General features: G+C 51.6%; 1 protein-coding gene across 1 annotated transcript in view; it reads right to left on the bottom strand.

The window, feature by feature from the left end:
• Window positions 1-22562, bottom strand: part of CSPG4 (chondroitin sulfate proteoglycan 4) — a 33486-nt gene that overhangs the window by 8961 nt on the left and 1963 nt on the right. Inside the window, exons 2-3 of the mRNA XM_086471711.1 lie at window positions 4768-4931; window positions 77-3655 (exon numbers count right to left, since the gene is read on the bottom strand). Of these exons, the coding sequence (XP_086327837.1) occupies window positions 77-3655; window positions 4768-4931 (3743 nt within the window). The remainder of the gene's footprint in view (window positions 1-76; window positions 3656-4767; window positions 4932-22562) is intronic.

Genomic DNA, 22562 nt, shown 5'->3' with positions numbered 1-22562 from the left:
CACTGGTGGCTGTCCTGGTTTGGTGTCCAGGAAAGTGGTGCAGGCTCAGTGAATGACTAGAGAAAGGGATACTCACCAGCAAGTACTCTTCCTTAATCCCAGCTGCTTCCCCCTGGAAGACATGGATCTCCTGGTTGTTGACTATGTGCAGGGGGCTGGGATGGGTGTTCAAGAAAACGCTGATGGCCAGGGTGTCCTCCACAGCCACTTCTTTTGCTTCTACAGTGAACTGGAGCTCATCCCGGGTGTTCCTGCTCCCATTGTGGAGGTAGGAGATCTCTCCTGCTAGCAGGTCCCTCTGGGAGAAGGCCATGACCGGCTGCTCCCCTCTCAGCAAGGTCCCCCACCTTGGGGGGGTTGTTATCAGGAACCGTATCTCTTCATCTGATCTGATGTCCATGTTGGTATCCAGGCTGAGGACAGAGGAGTCAATGCTCCCTCGGCTGCCTTGGTGGATGACTAGACCAGTGTTGTTGACTATTTTGATGTAGGGGTCTGATGCCTGTACCTCCAGGAGGGCTGTGGTTTGATGGAGGCCATCTGAGACCTGTAGCTGGATCCAGCCCCGGTCAGCCCCTGAATGGACAAAGAGTATCTTCTTCTTCCTCAAGTCATCTTGTGTGAACCGATAGATCTGGTGGCTTCTGTCATCAACGAACACGATGCTGCCAAACAAAATGTCCTTCCTTGCCAGCACCAGCTGTGTGTCAGAGAAGCCAGAGTCCTTGTCAGTGAAGGCTATGTCATCTGTCGTCAGCAGGTGCTGCCCATTGCGCACCACGTTGAAGACCTTGTTCACCACTTGGACCGGGGTATGGTCATTGACAGGTTGGATGGAGACCCTGAAAACTCCTCTTACCTCCTCTGCATCAGGCTCAGTGCTGCCCTCACCCTGTCTGATCGCTACAAAGGGGATGTCGTCCTCCAGCGTCTCGGAATCATCGTGCCGGTACAGCAGCCGGCCGTGGAGGATGTCATCGTTGGTGAACTCTGTGATCTCCTCTCTGGAGGCCCAGTCATGGGATGCAGCCCAGGCCAGCCTCCCATGTGCCGGCCCCTCAATCACTTCGTAGAGGTAGTCCATGCTGTTCATGCTCTGTACAAACAAGTGGTCCTTGGAGATGACAGCTTGCCCCCCTTCGAGCACAGTCAGGAGGACATTGGTAAGGGCTGGTGCATCAGGGTCCCCACCAATGCTGATTGTGTAGGTATAGACAGGAGAGTGCTGCTCACCAGCACGGACACGAAACTGGAAGGTGTCCTCAGCTTGCTGAGAGTTCCTGATGGTCACGCTATAGCTCAGGTGGTTTCTTTGCAGGTCATCTTGGGTAAACCCAAAGCCTTCGGTCAGCCTGTTGCCAAGGAGCTCCAGGTTTCCCTTTTTGGGAGCCTGGATTATCACATAATGGAAGAGGACTGGGGCAGAATTTGGATCTTCCAACATTGCCTCCAGCTCCTTACTGGTGATATTTCTGTGCCGCTTGTTCTTCATCTGGAGGGGGACCATGGTCCTCATTTTAATGGTGGCTCTTTTAATCTGTATGAGAAAGGTGTTGTTTTGCAAGACCTTCTGCCCCACCTGGACTTCGAACCTCAGCTTCTCCACAACATCTTCCAGCCGGTGCTCTGGGTCTGTGCTAAAATATTGGACGCGCCCTTGCTCCAGGTCTTGCTGGTGGAAGGACTCGACTTTCTTCCATTCACCTCCCATGCTCCCTTGCTTCTGGACCTCACCGTACCTTAGGGGCTCTGTGAGGATGTACAGGATGGCAACCTGTTGTTTCACTGCGTTTGTCTCCACTGAGAGGTTGGCTGTGGTAATGCGTGCAGCCCCTCCTTGCAAGATGGAGAGGCCAGTGTTGTTGTGCAGGTGGATGTCAGGGTCAATGGCAAGGATTCTCAGGGTGGCAATGGGGCTTGGGACTGTGCCGTCGCTGACCTGCAAGGTGAGCTGTAAGTTTGTCCCACTCTGGTGCACATAGACTATGTTGCCTGCTTCCAGGTCCCTGCAGGAGAACTCCTCAATGGGCACTCCAGGGTGAAAGTCATACTCCACATAACCCTCCTCCATCTGCTGGCTACCATGCAGCTGGAATTCGAGGTCATCACAGGATGTGTCATCATCTAGGACCTGCAGGATGTCCGTAGTCAGATGTTTCCGTGTGTGTTTCAGGATTGTCATGTGGTTCCCATGGGGAAAGATCACCTGTGGGGCATCATTGATGGGATTGATCATGATGGGCAGCAGGTACATCTGCCCCTGCCGCAAGCACTCTGGGACCCCTTGCTGGGCAGTCACTGTCACCTCCAGCATCAGCTGGTCCATGGGCCCCTCAGAGCCGTCGTGGACATATCTGACTTTCCGATTCACAATGTCCAACAGGGTGAACTTCCTTCTGCTCCTGAACCCAGGAATGTCCAGCTCCAGCTGGCCGTGCCTGGGGTCATTGGTGATGCTAAAGAGGATTTGGGACTGCCGGATGTTTGCCAGGCTCAAGTCCACTGTTGGCTGGGTGTGTTTCCACTCCAGATAGGCCGTGCTCCCTTCAGAGACGATGAGGGGGCTGACATGCAGCAACTTGCTGATGTTAGCAAAGGCAGGTGGGAAGCTGTTGTCTGGCCGGCAAGGTTCCACCAGGCCTGGAGCTCCCAGCCAGACATCCGGAGGTGGGGAGGTGGGTGCCTCATCCTGCTCGTATACCTCCTCATAGTCCCAGTAGTGCTCCTGCTTTCCACAGCCTGATGTGATGTCCTTCGTGATCACAGCATCTTGCAGACTCTTCCTCTGCAGGTTTATCCGCAGGTCCTCTAAGCAGCCAACAAATGAATTGTTGGTCATGGTCCACACCGAGATGAAAGCAAGATGATGCTCTCTCAGCCTTTGCAAAGCTTTGTCATTCATACCTCCGACAAAGAGGTTTCCCTGAAGGTCCAGGTAGTTATTGATGCCCCGGTTGGATGTGGATGAGGCGTAGTAATCTATCAGTATCTCAAACTTGTGGATATCTGTGTAGACTTTGACGTAGTGCTGCTGCTCATCACTGATGAAGACATTGTTGTGCAGGACGATGATACCGTTCCCCTTCTCAACAAACCCTCTCAGGCGCCCGTTGGAGATCTCCAGGTAGAAGAAGTCATTCTCCAGCCCTGCGTGGTAGATGAGGGGTGCCTGGGTGATGCTCGTTGTTATCACAAACTCAATGGTTGCTTCCTCCCTCGCATCCCACGTGGGAAATGCGATGTAGGAGTGTGGCCCCAGGAATCCAAAGGGGTCCTCAGGCTCAGCAGAAAACTGCGTGCTGCACCCTTCCTGGACCCGGTGGAAGATCTTGGAGCTGCCATCAGAAGACAGAGGGGAAAGGACATCCAGGCCGTTGAATGTCACTAAGTGGAGGCAACCCCTGAAGGGTGAGCTGGCCTCAGCAAGGTACGGCAGGTCAAGGCTGCCTGTCCCACCAGCATAGAGGCCATACTGGATGTCCAGCTCACGTACGGGTCCTGCGATATCCGCGGAGCTGTTGAAGAGACTATCAATGGTCAGCGTCATCCTGCCATCTTCCACCAGCAGCTCCACGTCATGCACTGCCAGGTTATTGAGCTGCAGCTCTGCTGGGGACTGCAGGGTCACCTCCTCCGAGCCCAGCCGCAGCCTGGCCTGCAGGGAAGGACATGGAAAGTGCTCAGCTTGGGCAAAGTGTTATCTGCAGCACAGAAGACACCTCACCACCTACCAGAAACACGTACTGAAATGTGGGCTGTTCGTGGGGGCTCACAAGTGTTTTGGTCCCTCTGTTCACTACTGTTTGTCCTGCCCTCATCCTCCTCTGTACATGTTCCTCCCCAGCTAGATCCCGCTGTGGGCATGCCTTCTCTGTCCTGCTTTCTGAATTTCTCTCCTTTTTCACTCTTTCTCAGGAAACCCCAGGGCTACTTCTCTGGGGTCCTCCACCTCCCAGTCCCACAGCTGGGCTTTTTCTCTTCCCCCTCAGAGGAGCCCTACCAGATGCTGGCTCTTCTTTCACTACGCCATCCTGCCTGCTGCCCTCTGTCCCTGCAACCTGGGCTGCTTCCAGCTCTTGCCCTGGGAACTGGCAGGGGAAATAGCAGGCTTTGTTCCCCACAAGCAGCAGCCTGGAGCCTGCCTAAGTAGGGGGTTAGCTGATGGACCCTGAGACACACGGTCTCCATTAGAGGGACCTCCGGCCATCTGCTTGCTTGCTCTCCTGCTTTGATTTAGATGTGGTTGGTGGCCCAGCCCAGGCTGCAGGAGAGGCAGGATGTGTGCCTCGAATACTCCCTGTTCTTTTTCTTCATGGTGGATGCCAACACCATAACCACAAGAGGGGAATTTTATTCTTCTGTCCTGATCACTTCCCATGCCCAGCTGGGCTTGGCCTGTGGTGGGACAGGGGACACCTCATCTTTCTCTGGATCCTCTTGGCTCATCCCTTCTCTTCACTAACCCCTTGCACCCCCAAGGTGCTGTGCACCATATCTGACTGTGCAGTGTACATGGGACGCTGGTGTCTGGGTGTCTCCATGATGCTCCCCAGCATCACCCTGGGCAGTGGGTGAGGAGCTTCCCCAGCTGGAGGATCAACTCCTCCAAGATTGTGTCCACTCTCCTCTTGAACTCTTAACAGCCCCTGACAGGGAGCTTGGCTGTCCATGCTTGTGTCTGGCTGCTGCTTTCAGGTGCTGCCCTGGCATCCTGGATGAAACCCTGGCCTGTAGACCCCAGCTGGCATGGGGGAGCGGGGTGCTGACCTGCAGGCTGCCGGCTCGCAGCTGGAGGAGGAGGTGGTCGGGCTGGCCAGCGGCCAGGAAGAGCAGCCCGCTCCCCTGGCTGGTGTACAGCTGCAGGTGGAGCCGCACCGTGCGTGAGGCGTCGGCCAGCGGCATCTCCACGTAGCCGTCCCCGAAGAAAGAGGCTGGGGAGAAAAGGGAGAGGGTCAGGCAGGGAAGGACGCCTCCCGCAGGACCTGTCTGTGTGGGTGCTGTGAATCTGGAGCTTCCTGAGCCCAGCTGTCAGTCCTTGCCACTTTGCCCCTTTCCCCTTCGTTAGTTGGCCAGGGCAGATGCAGTAGCGCCTGTCACCGGGCTGAGTTCCCAAGCGTTAGGAGACGAACTGTTACCCTAACGAGTCTTTCCCACGTCTGCCACAGCCATCTCCCCTTGGAGGAATTTGAACCCTTCCAGCAGTGGCTGTGTTGTGCCTTGGCTGGATTCCCCAGCCGGTGCCAATCACTGCCAAACAGAGAGATGCTGTGTGGGAGCTCTGGGATGCCACTGGGTCAGCCAACACTGTGCTCTGCTCCTCTCTCTATTTTACACCACTTTCTCACAGAGCTCCATATCATCTGAACATTGCTGACGTTCACCCTGAAGGTGGCTGCTCTGTCGGTGCTGGAGGAATGAATGTGTGTGCCTGCGATCCATATGTGGATGTGAGACCGCACGGAAACCTCGGCTCAAGCAGGGCTCCTGAAGCTGCCGCTGGAACACGTTCAACCCCAGTATACATCAGCCTTGGAGGGACTCAGCGCAATGGCATGTGGTCATGAAATGAAAGACTGTGTCACAGGGCATACGCGGGAAAGGGCAGAATTAAAAGCACAGGGAGTGGCAAGGCTTAATTTTAGAGTGCTTATACTTTTTGCTGGCTCAATGCGTGCGTGTGCATTGCATGCACATTGAACGCATGTGTCTGCGATGCACTGCCACCCATCCTGGTTAGCTCCAGAGCAACCCACAGCAAAGTTAACTCTGTGCTTGCAGGGTGAAGTGTAAACACTCAAGACCTGTAAGTTGTAAATGTTTGGCGCGGGTATGTCAGAGGGGTGAACTTGCATATTTTCAGTCCATATGTAGGCACAGGCTGTAAAGCCTGCTGAACTTGAGTTTATATGTGCAGAGCTTTCCTGCTGTACTTCACTATTGCACGTGTTGTTGTCAATCCACCCAGCTGCAGACCCCCACTCGGGTTTGGAGTCCCACATGCCATTTGCTGAAGTGCCATGGGGCAACAAAAACGAGGCTTTGGCTTCTCTGAGGGTTGCAGCCCAGTCCCTGCTCTCTTTTGGAGGAGGAAGGAACGGAGGTTGGATGCTGGGGTGAAACCAGCCTCGTGCATGGTGAGGTCTGTGTGTAAACACCCACGTGTGCTCTTATAGCTGCTTCCTCAGTTGCATTTTCCTACTGCCCAAATTTCTGTGGGGCTGACCTGGGTGGGAACAGGCAGGAAATTGGGCAGGCCCACCCTGCTCTGGCAGTCAGGCTTTGCTCATGGGGTGGTGTAGCAAGCAAAAACACAACCCAACAAGAAGCAGCCACAGTCACGGAGGGTTTGAAATGACCCCATTGTTAGAGGTGACAGTGAGGGTTTGCCTGGCAGGGGTGGCAGAGTTGGAGCACTCTGCTTTGGCTTATTGCAGTTTCTTCTGAGCTGAGCTCTGGGGTGCCCTGCGTAGGGTGATGTTCTTCCGAGCCCTTCAGGGACAGAGACTTCCTTGCCCAGACCCCATGAAAAATCAATTCCTGCTGCTGGCAGCAGAGAAAGTGCCTCTGCTTTCTCCTGGGGACTGGGAGAATAACGTGGGTGTTGCAAGGGCTGTCACCCTGCCCACGTGGGGCAGGGAAGAAATGGCAGCATGGAAATATCTAGCCCTTGCTTTAATACCAAGCCCTTTGCTCAGCCCAGGGCAGGGCTGCCAGCCTGCCCTCCTCAAGCCTGCTCATTTCCTGGCCCTCCTGCCTGCCATTGGCAGGGGGCACTTTGGCTTCCTTGTCCTCTTGGGCCCAGCCGGTGACTCAGAGGAGCTTTGCTATACTTTGCAGGGCTCTGTCCTCTCCTGACCCACTCCCTTCTTCCAGTGGTCCTTACAAAACTGGCCAGCCCCAGCGTGCCTTGCTCAGCGGCCAAGGGTGGTGGGTGCTGCCTTGGGCTGTCAACACCACCTTATCCTGGGCGTTCGGTGAGCAGGAGCGACGCAGCACATTGCAAAAGGGAATTTTCCTTTCCCTCCTTGCACAGACGCAGGCAGCCATGCTCGGGCCCCAGCCAGGCGTGCACACATGCATGCAATACATTGTGGTCCCCAGAGACATTGCATGTACGTTATGTGCTGGCTCCTGTTGAGGTTTCCCCGTGTGTGCACGCTCTGTGCTCCAGTTCCCACCAGGATTTTACTACATTTTGGTTTTGTGGCTTCCCCTAATCCCAAAAATGTGCTCTTCAGATGGGCACTGAGAAGTTGCTCTCATGGGGAGTGAAGGCTTTGCTGGGGCTGGAACAACCAGCAGCTCCTCTGCCAGCCCAGGGGCTGGGCAGCATCTCATCATGGGTACTGGGGATCATGTTTTGGGGCTGGAGGAGCTGGTCCAGCACAGCCAGCTTGTTTTCCAGTGTGGCAAAGGGCAACAGCTCCTGCAGCCAGCACATTTTGTCCTGCCTCCATTCTCCTGAAGCTGCCAAAGATGCTTTTCTTCTCTGTGTCTCATAAAATACTAATAAGAAAAAGTTACACACAAAGGCACAGATGCCCAGGGGAATGTGCTCTTTGCTGGGGGAGGGAGGAGGGACCCTTGCTTGGCTCCAAGAGGTGCTGGGATTTTTCTCCAGCAGCAGAGCAGTGTGAGTTACTGCTGTTTGTCTTCCCAAATTCCTGCTTTATTTCAGGGCCACTCTCCTCCTCTGCTCGACAGCCCAGCCAGGATGCAAACATGGCTCGACCTGTGGCATTTCTCTTTCACAAGGGACTTGCAGCTTTTCACCTCGTTCTCCCCTCTTCCTTGCCCTCTGCATTGCAAAAGTCGCAGAAAATATGGCTTGCTGGATTTTTTTTTTTTTTTAATCAAATGCATTTTGCCCTGAAGGAGCCTCCAGGGCACAGGGTGCATCATCCTGATCGATTACTTGGATGGCAGCTCCAGTTTGGGCATGCATGGAGGGAGCAAGGACCTCCCTAGGTACCCAACCCCATCTGCGGGCTGGCTGCAGCTGAACATCCCAGGATTGCCTCATGTGGATGCACTCCCATGACCCAAAAGCACCTTTCCCAGGTGATCTAAGGGTGCCGTAATCATGCCATGGGCCTGTTGTGCCTCAAGGTGAGTCTGGATGGAGATGCCTGACCTGGTCCTTTCTCTTGTGTCATGGGGAGCAGCAGGTCTCCATGTCCTGGCCATTGGTCATGGGGGGCACCCCAGCCGTCCTGCTCACCCCAGCTAAAAATAATCAATGTTCCCAGCTTACAGTGTCCCACAGGAAATCGCTGCCCCTGCCTTGCCAGGCCGATGGAAAGGCGTTGACGAGGCGAGAGGGGGCCTCCGTCACAGTTTCCGAGCAGCCGGCCAGCAGCCAGCAGATTATAGGCTGCAGTGTCATTTGGGTTTTGGGTTTTTTTTTTTCATTGAAAAAAACAAGGAGACTAGCCAAAAGCTCTGAGGAAGGGGCTGGGAGTGAGGCCCTGGGCGTACTTGGCTCCTCCCGGGGCCGGCAAACAAGTGAGGGCTCTGTGTGAGCCGGTGCTGCATCCGGACCCACCCCAGCCACCAGCCACACGCCGGGTCCGGGATGCCTCAGCTCTCTCCCCCAGCTCCTCAGTTGAAAACACAGTGGGTTTGGCCCTTCCAATTGCTGTTTTTTGGTGTTTCGGGAGTTTTTTGGCACCTCAGCCCCTGAGCGAGCCTTCTCCGACAGCCTGGGGAGCAGAGCCCGGTGCTGGGCAGCACCACAGAGGGGAAGGGATCCCCAGCTGCCCAGGGAGGTCTGGGCTGGGGAGCTCCTGGAGTGCTCTGGGGCTCAGCAGGGCTGATTTGGGCTCTCCTCCATGTTTTAACATCTTGGCACACAAACTTCTCCCACCTCCTCCCCAGCACGTAGGAGGACGGAGGAGCCAACTCCCAGCCCAGGCGAGGAAAAGCACTCACAAAACTCCGCATGAGGGTTTGCAGAGCGAACCAGTGCTGGATGCAAGAGTTTTTTGGAGCACGGAGGTGTCTCCTGGGTGTGCAGGGGGAAACGTGAGCAGGTGGTTGGATGCCTTCCCCCGATGCAGGCTCCTACCTCGGCTTGGGGCATCTCCAGCCTGGCCTGCGGGACAGCTGGGTGGGTTTTGGGGTGTGTGTGCGGAGGTGCATCGGTGTGGGGGGTATACAAACGAGTCCCTGAGGGGCTGCGGGGACCCCCGTTGCTCTGCCCAGAGGAGGATGCTGAGGCCAAGGAGCAGAGCAAACCTTGCCTGGGGAGAGGGGGCACGGCATCAGGGAGGGCCTGGCCGCTCAACAAGGCTTCATTCAGGCTGCGGTGGGGGGCAGGTGGGGACCAGGGCTGGTGGCCCGTATGTGTTTGCAGGGAGGGGACTGGAATTCATTAAAACAGCTCTTTAATTACTGGAGCGGGTGCCAGCAGAGCCCCGTGCAGACACACGCGCCCCCCTGAAAGACTCTCTGTGTTTGCAGCCACTTCCCGCCCCAGCCACGTCGGTTTTCTGATGGTGGAAAAACAGCCGGGGAGTGAAGGCTCCTTGTTGCTCAAACAGCCCCAGGCTTGTGCGGCTGCCGGTGCAGCCCAGCCCGCCAGCTGCCCTCCTTCCTGCCCACTGGCCAGTGCCAACAAGCAGCCCCTCTGTCGGCAGCATGCCCGGTCCTGCTGAGCCCCCTTCGCACGGGGTGCCGCTGGGGTGCCCCACGGCCAGCCTGGTGCATTCCTCCTCTGCAGTATCAGGAGCTTGTTTTGAGATGCCCTGAGTTGTTTGGAGTTGTTTTTTTTTTATTTTAATGACTTCATAAGGTAGAGAGCTCACCCGTCGCTCGCTGTGCTGCGCTGTACCCACTCACCGTGCAAACACTGCAGGGCCTCGGAGGCAGGTGCCCAGCCCTGGGGATTCTGCTCGGCAGCTTGAACCCCTCCTAGTCCCTCCGCAGCATGTGCATGAGCAGCTTGAAACCCTCCTGGCCCCTCCGCAGCGTGTGCATGAGCTCCTGTCCCCGCTCTCATTGCAGGCAGGGTGGCCAGGACAAGCCCTCCTGCCTCCACTGTGGGTGGCCCCGGATTTCAGCCTCCCTAATCCCCAGCCTGGCTCTGTGATGCCAAACAGGACCTACGGCCCCCTGTGTCCCAACTGCATCCCGGGAAGCGACGGGGCTGGGCTGTGCCCCCGTCCCCACACAGGGCGGAGGGGCCAGAGGAGGAAGGGATCTGATGGGCTTTCTGAGAAAGGCTTCATTATGTTACACATTCCCTTCGTTTTACGGCGTGGTTTTATTTATGGCCAGGGAAGGAAATGAGCAGCTTGCGAGGCAGGCTAAGGCAAACACAGCCGCTGCTGAGCGGCCCATGGGTTTGGCTGGGACTTTGCTGGGAGGAGGGGGTGCTGGGGGGGTGCACCTGGGGGGCTGCTGCCTTCAGGGATGCCCAGACACCCGAGTGGGTGCCTGGGTACAGCAGGAGGGCTGAGCACCCGTCTCGGTCTCTGCAGCAAGGAAATCCCGGTGCAATGGAAACGAGTTGCCCATGAGCGAGTCTTGGGCTGCATCGGCAGCATCCAAGCCCAGTGGGGACCACAGGGACATCCCATGGCCCCCCCTGTGCTGGCAGGACCCTTCTCTGCAGGCAGCATGGGGCAGAGCTGGCACAGTAAACAGCCCCTGCCCTGCAAACAGCCCCTGCCGCAGGAAAAACTCTCCTTGCTCTCCTGCTCCTGGGGTTCAGCCTCGAGATTTACAGGGTGAGGTGTCATCAGCAAGGATCCATCCCTGGTGCGACAGTTTCTGGTGTGGAGGAGGGCTTTTTCCCTTTATCCCCACTTCCAGGTTTTATTCTCTGTGACTCCAGACAGCAACTGTAGCTCCCACATCCCGAGCCAGGGCTGTGCGTGCTTCTCAAACCCCAGCAACGGGAATGAGAGCTCCGGTTCTCGCCTCCCACCCTCCACCTGGCCCTCCCTCGCAGTGGGGCTCCCCGGGGCCAGCGCTTTCCAGGAGTGCCGGCCAGCAGACGTTGCTGGAAAGCAGCGCCCGGGAAACCGCCAGCAAAGCCACGGCCAATCACCCTTCTCAGGGCTGCCGACCGCCAAGCACTCGCCAGAAGTGGCCATCACCCTTGTTTCGGGCATGGGAGGAGACCCCCTGCATCAGGGTGCTCTGCTTCGCCCCCATCCCATCCCGCTGGCCTCTGCCTCCCGAAGCAGATCACCTGCCCCTACCTCTGGCTGCATTGCGCCGCTTTGAAACTCTCCACCTGTGTTTATTAGTTCAGTTCCTCTCCCTATTCCCTTGCCAGCTGCTCTCCCACTTGCCTTTCCCTGGCTCCTGCCTGACAGCTTTGGGAAAGAAAAATTTCTTTTTACAGCCCACGGACTTTGGGGGTAGGGGAAAACACGCCCCCTGCTAATTCTGTGCTGCCTGGCAGGGGGGCTTGCCATATCACCCCATGTCCTGCCAGCCTTCAATCCCCTGCCTGTAGCTGTGACAGAATAACTGAAACATGTTGTATAAGGAAGTAAGACTGTGTGAAATACATCTAAGTTAGGTAGCCATAGTAATCTTATGTGTTAACTATTGTGTTCAAGTTTGCTTTGAGAAACCAAGGAAACTTGTTATGGAAACCATCTGCTTGGAACCCCCCTTACCTATCCCACCTTGATTTGAATATCAAGGATTCCAAACAGTAGAAGTAGGTAGAAATAACCAATGATTACCTTAGAGTAGGAACATTGATGAGGTTATACAACTAAGAGAACCAATAATTGTAAAGGTTAAATGTAATAGCAAGAATAGGATGTGTTTTTCTGTAAAACACGTTATGTAACCATGGATAGATGGATAGAGAACAAAAGAGAATACAAAAGGATGGCCAATGTAATGTATAATTGAACATGTTTGGCGGAGTAATCCCGCATGTTCCCAGCATTGAATAAAGAAGTGTCTACTTATCCACATCAAATTTGTGTTGATAAGTTTTGGTTTCATCTAGTTTGGTGACAGTTTTCTGGCCACCCAGATGGGACCTCACTGAGAGACCAGAGGAGTCGGGGACCTGATTGGTTCCAGCCAGCGCCGAGGAATTCTCAGGGATACCCATCGATACCTGATCCATAAGGCTCTTTGCAATGTCCCCTGGAATTGGTGACACTTCTTGATCTGATCATGAGGGCTTAGAGCCCCCACCAGGGGTCTGAGTCCCTTGGTACTTAGGGGTTAGAGTCCCCTGGTCTGCCTGTCAGACATGGTGAAAGCCGTGCAGGGTTGGACCGAGTAGGGTACCCGATTTGTGGAAGCCTGGTCATCTGCCTGTGAGACATAAGCGAAAGCTATTGCAGGGTAGTGTGGTGTTTTTTACCCGGTAATTTTGATATATGGTATATTGTCATGACTGCAGGATCGGTTAAACTATTTAAAAGTAAAAGTGCAGGAAATCTAGTGATGGATGAAAAGATTCCTAAAATGTCACCGTTAAGATGTTTATTGGCACATTGGGGGGAATTGCAAGGAGACTTATGTAAAAGCCAGATGATAGATTATTGTAATCATTGGTGGCCTTTGTATGTTTTGGAAGGTCAGGAAAAATGGTCAGAAAATGGAACATTGAGTTATAACACTATTCTGCAGCTAATGTTTCGTAGAAGGGAAGGTAGATGGCGTGAAGTACCATATGTGGACTTGTTCTTTTGTTTAAGATAGTGAACAAATTGTCAAAAAGAATGCAAATTGATTAGTGGAGATAATTTGGTAACGGCACTAACTTCAGAAGGTAAGAAGACTAAGAAATGTTGTTCAGTCTGTGATATTGGAAAAAAGTGCATTAAATGTACAGTTCCCAAGGAGGATGAAGTGGAACTAGGATTAGAAGTAGCTCCACTAGAGGATTGAAATTATCGTTGTCCTCCCTCCTCAGTACAGGAAAGAGGTATGGCATCGGGAGGTGTAGTAGAGCCAGAGAGTAGTAGAATGGAGGATGAAGAAGGACCATCAGAAGTTGCAGTTCATACAGCTGTATCTCAGAGGACTAGACAGCAGTCACAGTTGATGGCCCCATTAAGACAGGGAGTGGGACAGAATGGACCAGTGTATGTGAAAGTACTGTTTTCTATTACTGATCTGATGGCATGGAAAGAAGCAGCTGGAGTCTAGGGAGGATCCAGAGAGAGTAGGTAGAGTAATGGAAATAATCATTAGAACACAGGACCCAGATTAGAGTGATTTAAGGGTAGTATTGGATAATTTGTTAGACAATATGGAGAAGCAAATGGTATTGAAAGTGGGAGAACTCAGGCGGAATCGGCTCAGGCAAATGGAATGTTTTCAGGAACAATAGAACAAAATTTTCCTTCAGGTGATCCCCAGTGGGACCTAAATATTGCAGATCATGGGCAAAAATTAGATTGCTATTGAAAATGGATACTGTTTGGAGTCAGGCATGCGATGCCTAAAGCTTTAAATTGGTCCAAATTACACGAAGTCAAACAAGATAAAAATGAATCTCCCTCAGTATTTTTAGAAAGATTGAAAGAAGCTTCTAGAAAATATACAAATATGGATTTAGAAGCAGAACCTGAGCAGCAACAATTAGCTTCAATTTTTATGAGACAGTCAGTGGTTGATATTAGAAGAAAACTTCAGAAGTTAGGAGGAGAAGAGTCAAGGAATTTAAATGAGATGTTAGAAATGGCTTGGAAAGTTTATAATAACCAATGAAGAAAGGAAGAACAAAGGAGGGAGGAAAAGGAAAGGGTTAAGGAAAACAGACTGATAGCAGCATTAACTGGAAGCACTATGAGAGGAAGGGGCAGAGGAAGAGGATCTCCAAGGGGAAGAAGTGGTTTTTGAAATATTGGAGAATGAGAATTTAATGCACCTTTAGGAATAAACCAATGTGCTTATTGTAGGAAGGAGGGACACTGGAAGAGAGACTGCCCTAAATCGAAAAATACGCAAGAGGCAGTGAGGATGATGACATTAGATGAATGAAGGGGACCAGAGGGGAATCCAGCTGAGCCTCTGGCTACAATTAAGTTGGGAAGTCATAAAGTAAAATTCTTGGTGGATACTAGAGCAACTTATTCTGTTTTAAATACTTGTAAAGGAAAATCAGGGAATAAAACAGCTGACATAGTTGGGACGATTAGGAAACAGGAGAATAGGCCATTCTTTCAACTCATGGATTTGAAATTTGAAAATAATCACTTACGAATTTCTATATATGCCAGAATGTCCGGTACCTCTATTAGGATGAGATTTATTACCTAAATTAAATGCACAAATAGTTTTTGAGGAAGGAGAAATTTGTTTAAAAGTACCAGAATAAAAACCAGGGGAAATAATGATGGTACAAGAAAAAGTTAAGGAGATACAGATACCAAAGGAGGTAGAAGATGCACTTATACCTGTAGTTTGGAATACAGAGATACCTGGAAAATCCAAAGCAGCACAACCAGTGAGAGTAGAATTAAAAGAAAATGCACAACCCGTGAGATTAAAACAATACCCCATTGACCCTGAAGCCAGACAAGGAATTAAGAAATTGATTGACAAATTCGTAGAATATGGGATTTTAGAAGCATGTGAGTCAGAATATAACACTCTAATTTTACCAGTAAGGAAGCCTACTGGAGAATATAGATCAGTTCAGGATTTAAGGGCAATAAATCAGACAGTGAAAGATATTTACCCTGTGGTTGCAAATCTGTATACCCTTTTGATGGTATTAAGAGAAAATTATCAGTTGATTTAAAAGATGCTTTCTTTTGCATATCTCTGGAATAAGAGAGTTGTAGATTGTCTGCTTTTGAATGGGAAAATCCTCAAACAGGACGAAAGATGCAGTTAACTTGGATAAGACTTCCTCAAGGATTTAGGAAGAGTCCAACCATCTTTGGAAACCAACTAGCAAAGGAAATTGAAGTATGGAAGCAGAACAATTTGGACACAGGACATTTGTTTTTGCAATATGTGGGTGACATAATGATTGCCACAGAGGAAGAATCAACCTGTATGAAGGTAACAATTGATTTTTTGAATTTTCTGAGACTGAGTGGTTATAAAGCCTCTAAAAACAAGGCTCGAATAGTAAAATCACTGGTGGTCTATCTGGGCTTCAAAATTACTCAAGAACAACAACAGTCGGGAATAAACTGAAAAGCAGCGATTTGTAATATCCCAGGGCCAAAGAATGTCTCTGAATTAAGAGCCTTTTTGGGAATGACCGGTTGGTGCCAGTTATGGATAACGACCTATGGTTTGTTAGTTAAGCTGTTGTATGAAGCTCTTAAAGGTCCCCTGTTTGAGTGGCGTTCAGAACAACAAAGGGCTTTCAAGGAGTTAAAACAAACGCTGATGAAGGCACCAGCTTTGGGACTTCCTGATTTGACTCAAGATTTCCAGCTATTTGTTAATGTAGCACCCAGACATAGCGGATAGGAAGCTGGAAGAGACAGGTGGGATATTTCTCCAAACAATTAGACACTGTAGGTAAAGGCTGGCCTGCTTGCCTCTGAGCTGTGGCTGCAACGGTGATGTTAATACAAGAAGCGCAGAAATTGACTTTGGGAAGGACGATAATGGTATACGTACCCCATATGATAATAACAGTTTTGGGGACAAAAGGGGGGGTCATTAGTTATCCCCGAGCAGAATGATGAAGTATCAAGTGGTTTTGTTGGAATAGGATGATGTGATTTTTAAAACAACTAACATTGTTACTCCTGCAGGGTTTTTTAATTCAGTACAGGAAGAAGGACGACTGGAACATGACTGTTTAACTACCATCAAACATGTATATTCCATTTGAGAAGATTTGAGGGATGTACCTCTGGACAATCCAGAATGGGAATTGTTTACTGATGGTAGCAGTGTCATGGCATACGCAATCCGCTACGCAGGAGATGCAGTAACAACTGAAAGTTTAGCTGTCGAGGCAAAGGCCCTTCCTTGTACAACCAAAAGGCAGAAATAATAGCTTTGACAAGAGCCTTGGAATTTAATAAGAAAAGACTAAATATTTGGACTGATTCAAAATATGCCTTTGGTGTAGTACATGCTTGTGGTATTTTATGGAAAGAGAGAGGATTGTTACCTTCTCAAGGATCAAGTATTAAAAATAAGAATGAAGTTTTACAACTGTTACAGGCGGTCCAAGAACTGAAAGTGGTGTCAATCATGCACTGTAAAGCACGTCAAGTAGGGAATTCAAAAGAGAATAGAGGAAATAGACTGGCAGATAACACTGCTAGAAAAACAGCGAAAAGACTACAAACGGCATTAATTCCTGCTAAAAGTATCACATTACCAAGGGAGAAACCTAATTACTCAGAGGAAGATGATAAATAGGGAAAATTATTAGGTGCACAAAAGAATTTGGCAGGATGGTGGATAATCTCAATAGGACAGGTAGTGGTTCCACCACTTATAATGAGGGAAGTTGCAATAACAAAACATAGACAATGTCATTGAAGTGCAGAAGCACTAGTAGCCTCTTTAAAAAGACAGATAATATCAGTCAAAATGTTGGAAATAGTTAAGAGGGTAACAGTTAAGTGCAAAGTGTGTTTACAAAACAATCCAATTGTAAGAAAGAAAGTACCTATGGGAGTACTAAAACCTGGAATACAGCCAGGAGACTATTGGCAAATAGATTTTTCAAGCAAAATGGGTATCGATACATTTTGGTAGGGGTTGACACTTTTACAGGACGGCCTGAAACTTTCCCCTGTCGAACTAACAAATCAAGAGAGGTTGTTAAGTGGTTATTACAAGAAATCATTCCAAGAGTTGGAGTACTGATAGGAAATTATTGTGATAGAGGCCCACATTTTGTGGCAGAAATAGTAAAAGACATTCGTAAAATGTTGAGAATTTCACGGGATTTGCGTACCTCTTGGAGACCACAGCCTAGTGGGAAAGTGGAGAGAATGAATCAGACATTGAAGCGACAGATCAGTAAGATATGCCAAGAAACAAATTAATAACAAGACTGTATTCAATCGAATGATCATTCAGGCTGTAGGCAGACAACAAGATGAAGAATCAATGCGAGATTCCCACCAGCATACAGTGAATAAGTTAATGAAAGTATTGAAATAATTTTCAAAACTTTCAAAGGAGGGCAACATTGCCATGTCAAAACAACTGACTTATTTTATAAGTAAATAATACTGCGTAAAATACATCTAAGTTAGGTAGCCATAGTAATCTTAAGTGTTAGCTGTTGTGTTTAAGTTTGTTTTGAGAAACCAAGGAAACTTGTTATGGAAACCATCTACGCTGCTTGGAACCCCCCTTACCTATCCCACCTTGATTTGAATATCAAGGATTCCAAACAGTAGAAGTAGGTAGAAATAACCAATGATTACCTTAGAGTAGGAACATTGATGAGGTTATACAACTAAGAGAACCAATAATTGTAAAGGTTAAATGTAATAGCAAGAATAGGATGTGTTTTTCTGTAAAACACGTTATGTAACCATGGATAGATGGATAGAGAACAAAAGAGAATACAAAAGGATGGCCAATGTAATGTATAATTGAACATGTTTGGTGGAGTAATCCCGTAATCCCGTGTGTTCCCAGCGCTGAATAAAGAAGTGTCTACTTATCCACATCAAACTGGTGTTGATAAGTTCTGGTTTCGTCTCGTTTGGTGACATGCCCAACGCCTGTGCCTGCTCCTGCTTGCCTTCCCCATCTTTACGAAGCAGTGTGAAGGAGCTGCTATAGCTGGAGGCCATAAAGTGGGGTCCAGGAGGCTTGGCTGGAGCTCTGGAGCTTCAGCCCTTGCTTATCCAGCATGGTTTTACGATGATTCAAGCAGCCCTAAAGCTGATGGTATTTCCTGCGCTCTCCTGCTCAGCCAGATGCAGAGCCGTGGAGGGGAGGGCAAGGAGCTGACAGCTGGCACTGCCGCGGCCCCGGCCGTGCATCACCTGCGTCCCCCTTACAAAGGGGACGGTGCAATCAGGAAGGGCTGTGGGGAGGGATCCCAGGGCGAGCACCCCCGAAGCCCGGCACAAACAGGAGCAGGGATGGAGAGCTTTTATTGACATGTGTCTAAACAGCTCCGGAGGGACTTAAGGAATAAGCCTGAGCTGGAAGAGGTGGCTGGAGGTTTTGCCCTGGGAAGCGAAGCGGGGGGGAAAAAGTGGGAGGATTTGAGGAAGCAGGAGGCTCAATAGGGCTTTTGTGCCGTCCCCTGCAGCGTGACTCAGGCTCGCTCAGGCTCCCGCTGCCAGGAGAAGTTGGCCTGGAAATATTGTATCAGCCCCAGAAGACGTGGTTTCCAAACCGACGCAAGTCGGGTTTTGTTCTATTTTTTTCCCCTTCTCTTTCTTTCTTTTTCTTTCTCCCAAGCCGTCTCCCCGTCTCTCTCTGGCTGGCAGGTTCTCCGGCTCCACCCTGCATATCCCGGCCCCTCACCCACAGCTTTCCCTATCCCAGCTCTGCACCAGCCGCTTCCCACCCGGCGAGGGAAGGCCTTTCAGAGCTGCAGGAGAGGACGGTGGTGGCATAAGAGGGGACAATCCCGGCCAACCCAGCACTGGAGGAGCAGGCGGTCCTTGGGGGAAGCCTGGGCTGGAGGCTGGGTTACCTGGGAGTGGGGCACCCAGAGTGCACGTCCCACCTGCAGATCCCCAAATCCCGTCCCTGCCCGCCCGACAGAGCTGGTGCCCATTCCCAAGCCCATCCCCAGCCTAGGGGGGGAGAAGGAGCCCTCCTGGGAGGGGGCGGGGGTGAGTGGCAGGGCCCAGCCGGGGGATGCTGACAGGCATCCCTGGAACGGCTGGACGTTACCAGAGAGATCCTCGCCTGCCATCAACAAACAGCGAGGCCACTGCTGGAGAGGGGCCCGTCTCCAGCCGTCCAGGCTCAGATGTTTCCCTGCCTCACTTCTGTCAAACAGCTCTTGAAGTACCAAGATGGGGAGGGGGGCGGTTATCAGCCAAAGTCAGGGCAAGGAGCTGAAGGATGGGCACAAGTGGCGCACGCAGTGAGATGCTGAAGCTCTGCCAAGAGCTACCCACCAGCTTTAATGTTGGTGTCCAACGCTGTCCTCAGGGTAGGGAAGGAGCTTTTAAAACTGGCAGCTTGGGGTGATCTGGCTGTAGCTGCGCTGGCAGGGCAGCACCCGCAGCACCCACAGCACCCTGCACCCCACAGGGCTACAAGGGCTGTGGCTGGGATGGGCTTTCAGTGATGCTGGGTGCTGCGAGGGCAGAGAAAAGTGTCTCCACAGATGGGGAGGGGTGTTTGCAGTGTGAACAGGGAAAGAGAGGATATTTTTTACTCATCTAGGGCTGACATACTAAATTGTCTGCCTTGTGGTTCTAACTGCAAAGAAAATGAGTATTTTCTTTTTTCCCCCTTTCTAGAGCTGAAATCTCTTCTCTTCTTTCTTCTCCTCTCTTCTCCTCTCTCCCCATCCCTACCCTGCCTCCTCCTCCCTACCTCTGTTATCCCCCTGGCTTTTCCATCTATGAGAAATAAGCGGCGGGGTGATGTTTATAGAGAAAATAAACGCCTGCTCTATTTCTAGCACAGGGGGAACCATATAGCTGGCCGCGTGGGGCTGTGGGGGTGTGGAAGCGGGCGCGCACATCCCCTCCCAGGGCTGCAGGGCAGGACAGGAGATTTTTCTCAGCCACATCTACCTCGGGCCAAAACTTCCCTCTCTCCTCCCCAGCTCCCAGAGGAAATGACCCTGGTGGGCCCATAAATTTATGTGGGATGGGATGCAGAAAACCTTGAAGCCCAGCTGAAGTCCAGCCAAAGGCTGGGAAAGGGAATGGGAAATTCCTTCTGACACCCCCCCCCCCCCCCTTTCTGCCTCTGCACTGGGGAGCACCATGGGGCTTAGGGCATGATAACAGATGGGGAGCATCCATTAATACACCTGGGGATGAGACTGCAAGAAGCTGAGGGCTCTGACCCCAAACCCCCCCATCCCTCGCCCATCTTTCCCCTGCCCGCCCACATCAAGGAGGAAAAACAACTACCAGAAAGCCAAGATTTCGGCAAAAGAAGCAGCAGGGATTCACGGGGGCCATCCCAAGCTGACTCACAGCCCACAAAGGCTCCTTGAACAGCCAGTGAGTCACAGCGATGGATAAATGGTACTTTTCTCTCTCCTTAGCTAGGAGACACGTGATGGGACCGGCCACCTCCAAACCATGCTGTTTGCCCCATGACTTTCTCCACTCCTGGCAATTTTTGGCAGTGCCCTCCCTTCCCCGGGATGCTTTCTGTCTGATGCTGTCTGTCTGTCCGCCTGTCTGGCAGCCAAGAGCAGCCGTTGGGCACAGGGCAGCCCCCAGAGGTATTGCACGGAGCAATGCACAGCCGAAGTGGGCGACACACCCAGGGAGGAAGGATGGAAAATGGGAATTTATCACCCTCTTGGATCCAGGGCATGGGGCATAAAAGTCTTTCACCCAAGCTCACTGCCGGTTGGCGGGAGGATGCTCAGAGGCTCTATTTGGTCTGTCCTGAGGATGAGTGACAGCTAACAAGTGGCAAACCTGCATCCTCCCCATCCTGGGGTAGGGAAGAGCTGCAGCAGTCCCACTCCTCTGGTTTTAAGCCCAGCTTTGCAGAACCCAGAGCTGCCCTGACTCTGGACTCTGCTTTGCAAAGCAGCCCTTGTCTTTGCAACAGGGCAAAGCAGTTTTCTCTGGTTGTGACACATTAACAAAAAGCCTTGGGTCCGTTTGCAAACTTCACAAGTAAAATGAGCGCCGTGCAGGCATGTCCACTCGCACCGCAGGAGCTCAAGGAGAAAGATCGTAACACATTTCTCTGGGCCTCAGCTTTTCTGTTACATTTATCCTAGAAAAATTCTTTGGGGCATCCCATCCACGTGCAGCGTGGCAATGTGCAACCGGGCACTGGTCTCAATGAAGATGGCTCAGGGAAGGGCTGGCTTGGGAATGAGGGGTCTCCGATGGGCACCCTTCTTCCTCTGTGTCTCCAGGAGGTTTGGAGACACGGGGTGGTGGAGGGGCTGGTTGCAAACTGGGCTGCTCTGCCTGCAGAGCTGCCTTGTGCCTGCTAGGGGGACTTGGGGCACATGGAAATGGCCTGGGATGCCCAGGCAAGACCCGGGAAGTGTACAAATATGAGCCAAAGAGTTTCTAGGACTTTCCTGGCTGAAGGCTGGGGGTGATGCTAACGGTCAGGAAGGCTGCCTTCCCAAAAAGGAGACAAACCGGAGCCCGTCTGCTCCAGGCACCTGGAAAGGGCCGAGGGAGCGGCCCCTGGGAGCTGAGGCTGGGCTGAGCCAACGCCTGTTGCGAACAGTCTGTGCTTTGAGCTTTATTTAGGCACACAGACAGCGTCAGCCTACCGCCTCCAAAGTCCTGTTACTGTCCAGCCTTCAACCTGACGTTAGTTCCTCCGGGTGAGCTTAACCCTGTCCTGCGATCTTGGAGGAATGCGCTTGTTATATATTTGCCCACAGACCTCTGTTGCTAAATATAAGAGTGAGATGAGAATATTCCTCCCCGATTCCCACGATACCAGTTTGCATTCTCCCCTCTTTTCAGCCTTTTTCCTGTTCTTTCCCATCAGCTGGAAACTTTTCCAGCTGCTTGGAGCTATGACCTCAAAACATGTGGCGCATTCACAAAAAAGAAAGTTTGAATCAATCAGTCAGATTTCCAAAAGTGGAGGAGAGGAACAGCTGAGGTGGCTCCCTAGAGCTGATAACCCTGGATAAGGCAGGAGGGGTCCTGGCTGGGCCCGCTGGGGCAGGTGCTGTTCCCTGCCCATGAGCAGGTACCCTGTCCGGGACAAGCCAGGCTCACACTCGCCTCCTCACGACCTCAATCACTGCTGCTGGGGGTCCACCCGAGACATGGGGGTCGCATGATTGTCACCCCCTTGCTGGAAGATTGGGGTGAACACTGCTCACAGGGACCCTATGCATCCGATTCCTTCTCCCCCCACCCCCCCGCCCTGCATCCCTCCTCATTACAAACCCCCAGCGAGGGTTTTTTTGGGAAAGGGGGAGCTCAGCCTGCGGGTGACCTCTCTGGGAACCAGAGGAGAACCAGGCTGTCTAAAAACAGTTTACTAAAGCTTAACAGTTAGATGTCAAGAGGACAAGTTTTATGAGTGTTCTTTCTTTTTGATATAATCTTGTATTTGTTGATGTGCAAGATGACTCTTTCCATTTTGGGCTGGGCAGACAGCCCAGGGCCCCTGAACCTGGGCTTGGAGGAAATGTGAAACACAGGCTTTGCCCCTAAAAATGAGTCTGTTCCCAGCCCCATGCTGATGGCTGGTGTGGCTCTCCCTGATGGGCATGCAGGGATGTCCCAGGGCAGGCATCCACGGGAACACCTGGCACAAGTGCTGGTGGTCTCAGCAGGGATGCTCCTGAGGGGAGGGAGCTTGCAGGAAGCCGGTGCTCAGACCCAAGGTCTGCTTTGGCTGGGTGCAGAAGTAGTCCCCAGCATCAGAAAATGGGTGTAGACACCCTTTCCTTTCCCAGCCCTGCAGGTCCGTGCCAGGCGGATGCCCATTGATCCCTGGAGCTGTGCCCCAGCCACAGGTGCTGTTATCTGGGGGGA

Source organism: Leptosomus discolor, chromosome 11 (assembly GCF_034619465.1).
Source record: "Leptosomus discolor isolate bLepDis1 chromosome 11, bLepDis1.hap2, whole genome shotgun sequence".
In the NCBI taxonomy this organism is placed as follows: domain Eukaryota; kingdom Metazoa; phylum Chordata; class Aves; order Leptosomiformes; family Leptosomidae; genus Leptosomus; species Leptosomus discolor.
Note: the sequence above shows the minus strand (reverse complement) of the source record. Positions and strands in the feature narration are given on the sequence as shown.